This window comes from Perca fluviatilis, chromosome 12 (assembly GCF_010015445.1).
Source record: "Perca fluviatilis chromosome 12, GENO_Pfluv_1.0, whole genome shotgun sequence".
Lineage (NCBI taxonomy): Eukaryota > Metazoa > Chordata > Actinopteri > Perciformes > Percidae > Perca > Perca fluviatilis.
The window spans coordinates 16652565-16659408 of record NC_053123.1 but is presented as its reverse complement, the minus strand read 5'-3'; the positions used below and the strand labels follow the sequence as shown (position 1 = coordinate 16659408).

Here is a 6844-nt window from a genome sequence, read left to right as displayed (position 1 = left end):
CAGCTATAACTCGATGCTGGTGTATAACCAGCTAATGAATGACAGTAGTATAACAAAAAGCATAGGCCTACTGTACATTAATAAACACCTAAAAGGGCAAATATGCTTACAACTAGGCTACATTATGTGCAACAATGCATTCGCTTACAGTATTGCAAAGAATGATGATTAACCGATGTATGCTTGTTTATCTGGCTTATTGTCATATGTTTATGTCTGGAAAAGTATTGTGTTAAAATATCTATTTGCTGTCATTTCTTTTATTACAATACCGTTTTCTCTGCAACATGAACATGGTTTATTATTTTAAGAAAAACAGAAGGAACCTCTGACCTAAATTGATAAAATTGCAACAAAACATGACCACAATTCTCAACATGAGAAAAGTTCTTTTTTTCTTACTGTACAATATACTTCCAATTCCTTCCCTTTTCTTTAATTGTTTCCTTCCCTAAACAAAGGGCTCCTTTTAACGGTCAGCTTTGCAGTAAAATCCTTAAGTCCTTTAATTCCTAATTTCCATGTAGCCTATTTGTCGATAAATATTTGCCATTAATTGTCAAAGTGCAATCAGTTCCTCAAAAATAAGTTATATCAACACTTCAGCATATCTGCTGCAGTGTTAAAATTATATAGGCTGTATAAAAATATTATGTATGTATATAAACCTAACCAAGACCTAACCAAACCTTACCTTCAGGGAACGTTCCCGCAACCAAAAAGGTACGTTCCCAGAACGTTCTGGGAACCAAAAATTGTTAGCTGGGTAGTTTCTCAAAGTTATGAGTCACGAAACACGCTAAAATTCATGTCCATGCATACAAATATGTGGCATGGGCCTACATGACATATCATTTGCATAGTATCAGTAACTTATAGCTTAGCCTACAATTAATTGTGTTTTCATTTTCAGGTCTTCTATCTGTTGCCTTATTTTTATTTACACAGCCTGAATGATTACTGGTATATACTGTGGTGCAGGCTTGCACTTGTGATTCTCCAGAGGAAACGATATTTGAACTTTTCCTGAAATAAAAATGTAGCCTACTGGCAGCTTTGATGGTGCTGGACTCATCCTAAGCACGGCCGCTCAATAACTTGTATGGACTCTTGTCTGCAACAGCTATCTGTTCGCTGTGCAACCCCCCAAAAAACATTCGGGTTAATCATAGACCGGGGTTAATAAGGCTTTGTAAATAAAGTGCGACAACGTAGCCTATAGATCCCGCTGCTAAGTGCTAGCAACAGATATTTATTAAAGTCAAAGAAAAGGAGCGCACTCGTGTTTGCTCAGTAAATGTCCCTGGCTGCCATTTGCACGTCAGGGGGTGGAGATCAGCTCCAGAATAGTCCTACGACCGACCAGGGGCGCTGTTGAGACTTTTTAAGGCTTTAGTTGAGTACAATTGACAGGCTTTCTTTATAAACTTCGTCTAATTTAGCCAAACCGCAAATATGTGAGAGTTAAACACGCAGGAGACGTGGACAAAGAGGAGCCACATCATCGACCAGCTATAGGTGCTCAAAATGGCTCAACAGGTAAGTGAAGCTATTGTTGTAGAACATGAACAACGTTGTTCATGTTCTACAACATGTTCTACAACAATAGCAAAAAACACTCCGTCTGTACAGACGGAGAGTTTTTGTTGTTTTTTGCCTAATTACTGCTCTGTGTTCTTTTTTTTCTTTTTCTTTTTTACAGCTAAACAATGAAGAAGGGACCACATTAATTCCTCCACAAAAAGCTGCTGGAGAGACAAGAAGTTCAATGATATCTGCGTCTTTTAATTTTATCAATTCCATTATAGGATCTGGAATAATAGGTAATACTCACTCAATAATTCAATTAGCCTATATTGCCTAACAAAACCTAATAGTTGAATTATATGCAATCTTTTATATGAATGATAAACTGTAGCTTTTTAAACTCTTAATGCTGAGATGATACAGTTAAATCATATTTCGTAGTACAACAAGGAGAAGCTTTCATACAATTTAAGCCCTGCAGTGGTAAAACCTCCATATCATATGACTGGCGCCTGTTGCCCCACATTCTCCCCTTTAACTCTTTAATCCTCAAAAAATGCCTGAGTCATTATGCAGTAACAATAAAAAACAGCATAGAATCAGCATAGGATTCTTAAGAATTAGTATTGAATATAAAAGAAATGTATATAATGCTTTTGGCTTCACAATAGAAAAACATTTTGATTTAAATTCTGCAGTTATGTTATGCACTATGTTTATATTTTTTGACCAGGTTTACCATATGCGTTGAACCAGGCAGGGCTTCCCCTTGGCCTTTTGCTGTTGATAGTTGTTGCATTCATCACAGGTGGGTATATTGAAGGTGTCATTGAAAATGAATGGAGACATGAATTTATCAAATGAGCAAACTACTAACATTATGTTTGCATTTAATCGCAGACTACTCAATCATCTTACTAATTAAAGGAGGCAACCTGTCAGGGACAAACAGTTATCAGTCACTGGTGCAAAGCACGTTTGGGTTCCCTGGATTTCTGATTTTATCTGGACTTCAGTTCCTTTATCCTTTCATTGGTGAGTTGTTTAAAGTATCATCCAATGTTGAATACTATTGTTTAATTTCCAGTGTGGTCTGACAAATAATTGTATTCTAGTTTTACTATTTGTGTTCTATTCCTGTTGACTTTGGGTTTAGTCTAAATAATACTGCAATTCTGTTTTCTTCCTCAGCTATGATCAGCTACAATATCACAACTGGTGACACATTGACCAAAGTATTTCAGAGAATACCAGGAGGTATGCTGCACACACTTAATTCCACCTCCTCAGATAAATGACAAACAACACTACACATGATTCATATATATATATATATATATATATGTCGTCATGTACTGTGCTTGCAGTTGGTCCAGATCACATACTTGCAGAGCGTCATTTTGTGGTCTTGCTATCGACCGTTGCATTCACGCTGCCTCTATCACTTTACCGAAACATAGAGAAACTTGGGAAGGTAAGTTTGATTGTTACACAGTTTGTCAGTGTCTTTTAATGATTTTAAAGCTGCCTGTAAAACATCCATGTGTGTTACCAGGTGTCCTTCCTGTCAATGGTGCTGACATTTACCATCCTCATCATTGTAATCATCAGAGCAGCTACCTTTGGACCCCAAATGTATGAATGAATACTCCGCAATTTGTAATCCATAGTGATTTAAATTGAAAAGTTCCTTTGTGTCAACTGTGGGGTTCTTTTTTTTAAGGAATACGCACTATATGCAATTAACTAAAAACATAGTCATGTGTTTCTGTATTCCTTGATGTGTGAATATAATTTCACTCTCTAGACCCCCTACAGAGAATGCATGGGCATTTGCAAAGTGGAATGCAATTCAGGCAGTTGGCGTGATGTCATTTGGTGAGTTTGTCTCCCTGATTCTTTTTTTTAAGATTCTTTTTTTGGGGGCTTTTCCCTTTATTTGAAAGTGGATAGATATGAAAGGGGGAGAGAGAGATGGGGTATGACACGCAGCAAAGGGCGGCAGGTCGGATTCAAACCCTGCGCCACTGCAGGACTCAGCCAACATGGGGCAAACGCTCTTACTGGGTGATCTAGAAGCCGCCCCTGTCTCCTTGATTCTGACGATAGAGCTGCCGGGAATATTTTTAGCTTTATGTTGTTGCTAGACAAAAAAGATATACTAAAATACAAGCCAATATGGCTGCCAAACACATTGTAATGATAGAAAAAAAATTGTGTAAATGAAGACAGATTATCTACAAAAACCGAGAAAACTGAATAAAATAGGTATCCCCTCATATGGGAATAGAGATTAAATGCAAATGCAGAAGTCAAACATCTAGCAAGGTAAATTGCTAGATGCTTGATTACTAGATATTATTCACAGAAGCTGGTGGAGACCAAAACAAAATACCCAATATAGGACAATGTAAGACTTACATTTGTTAGGAGGCCAAAAACCTGATTCCAATAGGATGGTAATGTTGCTCTATGTCTGTCTAATGTCTATTGCTAACATGTTAGCCATAACAAAAATGAGAAAATATCAGAGCTGTGGGTCTGCTAGCTTGTTTTGGAGTTTTTCTGTCTCCTAATGGCCAGAAATCAACTTTAATGTCATTAAATGTATCCTGTCAAAGAGCTAAAGCCCACAGCTTTAATGCGCAGTTTTGCCCATTCAGCATAAAACATGAATTACAGCTGAAATATAAGAAGATTGGGGCTATTGATTTAGTATGAGCCTGTCTAAATATTGCTCTGACGTGGATAAATTACTGCACAACATCTCAACGCATATCTGTTGTCATCTCCTTCTGAGTGACCCTCTGTCTATGAGTGCACCCTGCGAGTCCACTCCACCAAGGCCTTTACACACATTGTGGGGGAAATTATAGCCTTGAATCAAGTGCCTTGATGATAATAGCTACTACTACTACTATAAAGGAGGTCATTTAGATGGGGATGTGGATATTCATAGGAAAATACAGTGCTGTGTAGCCTGAACTGAGACGGGCGTAGTCGGCAGTCTCTCAGTCTTAATGGGGAAGGATATGTTCAAGTTTAAAGCTTAAGTTCAAGCAAAGTAGTAAAATGCTTCCAATTGTGGTTATGAGCAATCATTTTCAGTGTTTTTATTATGTATGTAAATGGAACTCTGATGTTCTGCCCCTGTTTGTCTCTTTAGCCTTCATATGCCACCACAACAGCTTTCTTATCTATGGTTCTCTGGAGCAGCCCACGCTAGCTAACTGGACTCGGGTCACCCACGTGTCTGTTGGCTCTGCGCTAATAATCAGTGCTGCATTTGCTGTTGCTGGCTATACCACCTTTACTGGCTACACGCAAGGTATCATTGTTAGAGATATTGAACTACACGCCTCTACAGTCTTTTTGTTTTAATGTCACAGATGTATTTTTATGATCTCATATTTCCACTTCTTTTTAGGAGACATATTTGAGAACTACTGCAGAAATGATAACCTGGCAACATTTGGTCGCTTCTGTTTTGGCCTCAGCATAATAACCACATTTCCACTGGAGTGTTTTGTTACACGAGAGGTAAGCGATACTTTCTCATACGCCAACCTAAGAATTTAACGGTTAAACGTTTACATATGTGAGGGGAAGTGGTATTCTGAGGGCCTGAGCCAGAGACAGGGTTTTGTGACTAAATGAACAAAGGGAAAGCTTGGCACTTCACGCCCAATTGCTCCTGCAGATTACCTTCTCCCAACTTGCAAATGCTGTACAATGCTAATTTAAAAGCAGAAAATGCATAGATTCAAATATGTGTGCATGAGAATCTTCTCTCTTCTGTTTATCTTCTCAGGTGCTATCCAATGTCATTTGCAGTAGGGATCTTACAAAAGCTGAACATGTGGCAATAACGTTTCTCATAGTTTCAGTTTGCACATCAATATCTTTGGCCTATGACTGTCTGGGAGTTGTTTTAGAGCTGAATGTAAGTCATATCAACTCAGCCTGACTATACATTTAATTTTTGTTAGTATTAAGCTTAAATTATTAAGCTTAATGATGTTCTCTTCTACCTCCAGGGTGTTCTGAGCGCCACACCTCTGATCTTCATCATTCCATCTGCATGCTTCGTCAAACTCTCCCCTGGCCGCTGGTTCCAGGGTGAAAACTTGATACCCACCATCCTGATATTAATCGGCTTGTTTGTCATGATCACCGGTTTGACCATGATCGGCCTCTACCCACAAGACTGTTCACACGGTGTGGAGATGTACTACTGTGAAGGCGCCAATACCTCTAGCACTGTACTACCTGTGTGAAATTAACCAAATATTTAATTTTTTAAAACTTTTTCTAACAACACTTAAGGGCAGAATATACTGTATGTACGGTATGTGGACAGCCCTGTCAGCATCCCTTTATGTACTTGATATGGGGCTGTTTTCCATGGTTTGGGATAAAGTCTCCTTAGTTCCAGTTAAGGGAAATCTTAATGTTACACCACACAATTATATTTTAGAAAATAGTGTGCTTCCAACTTTGTGGCAACAGTTTCCTTTCAAAGAGCATTTCCTATGTCCACAAAGCGAGGTCCATTGTGTTATTGAGTTTGGTGTGGAAGAACTTGACTGGCCTGCACAGAGCCCTGACCTTATATTATGTATTATGTCCCTATGGGACAATAAAGACTCTATCTATCTATCTATCTATCTATCTATCTATCTATCTATCTATCTATCTATCTATCTATCTATCTATCTATCTATCTATTTATTTATTAACATCTTTGAGATGAACTGCAACATTGACTGTGAACCAGACCTTATTGCACATTAATGCCCGACATCACTAATGCTCTTGTAGCTAAATAGGAGTAAATTATATGATTTGCTTATATTATATTGGCCTATAGCAGCATAGTAATACCCATGGTTTTGGAATGAGATGTTTAACAGTCACATATGGCTGTAATGTTGAGATGCACACATACTTTTGGCCCTTTACTACACGTGGATGTGTTTAATTTGTTGTTTTTCTTTAGGAATAAATACTCTGTCTTGATAATGTGTGATTCTGGATTATTTGTATCATACTGAAGGGGCGTTGGTCGTTTCCATATCCAGCCACACGATGGCAATGTAGACAAATAAAACATTTATTAAAAGGAAGTACAAAACAACAACGCTGATGTGTTTTCATACGGCTTATTTCAAACTAAATATGGCTTTACTTCTGTTGTTTTACACGGCACGGTTGTGTCGGGTTGTTGCTTTGCGTGTTCTCGCATCTCGATGTAAACTTGGACACGATATCGTTATGCCAAACACTTCATCAGGATCCTGGAGGGAAGGTAAACTGG

General features: G+C 38.2%; 1 protein-coding gene across 1 annotated transcript; it reads left to right on the top strand.

Annotated features, from left to right (window-relative positions):
* The first annotated feature begins 1369 nt into the window (after positions 1-1369).
* On the top strand, positions 1370-6549 carry slc38a11 (solute carrier family 38 member 11). Its single transcript, XM_039817806.1, has 12 exons — positions 1370-1539; positions 1703-1823; positions 2261-2335; positions 2428-2562; positions 2719-2784; positions 2895-3001; positions 3083-3162; positions 3335-3405; positions 4694-4855; positions 4955-5067; positions 5339-5470; positions 5565-6549. Exons 1-12 carry the CDS (start codon positions 1528-1530, stop codon positions 5802-5804), a joined length of 1314 nt encoding a protein of 437 aa, XP_039673740.1. The 5' UTR covers positions 1370-1527; the 3' UTR covers positions 5805-6549.
* Positions 6550-6844: the final 295 nt, after the last annotated feature.

What these genes read in the sequence shown, in the direction of transcription:
- slc38a11 (XM_039817806.1), top strand. An exon ending in AGTTGTTGCATTCATCACAG is followed by an intron (nt 2,336 to 2,427) that starts GTGGGTATATTG and finishes ATTTAATCGCAG; the next exon opens with ACTACTCAATCATCTTACTA. An exon ending in CTTTACTGGCTACACGCAAG is followed by an intron (nt 4,856 to 4,954) that starts GTATCATTGTTA and finishes ACTTCTTTTTAG; the next exon opens with GAGACATATTTGAGAACTAC.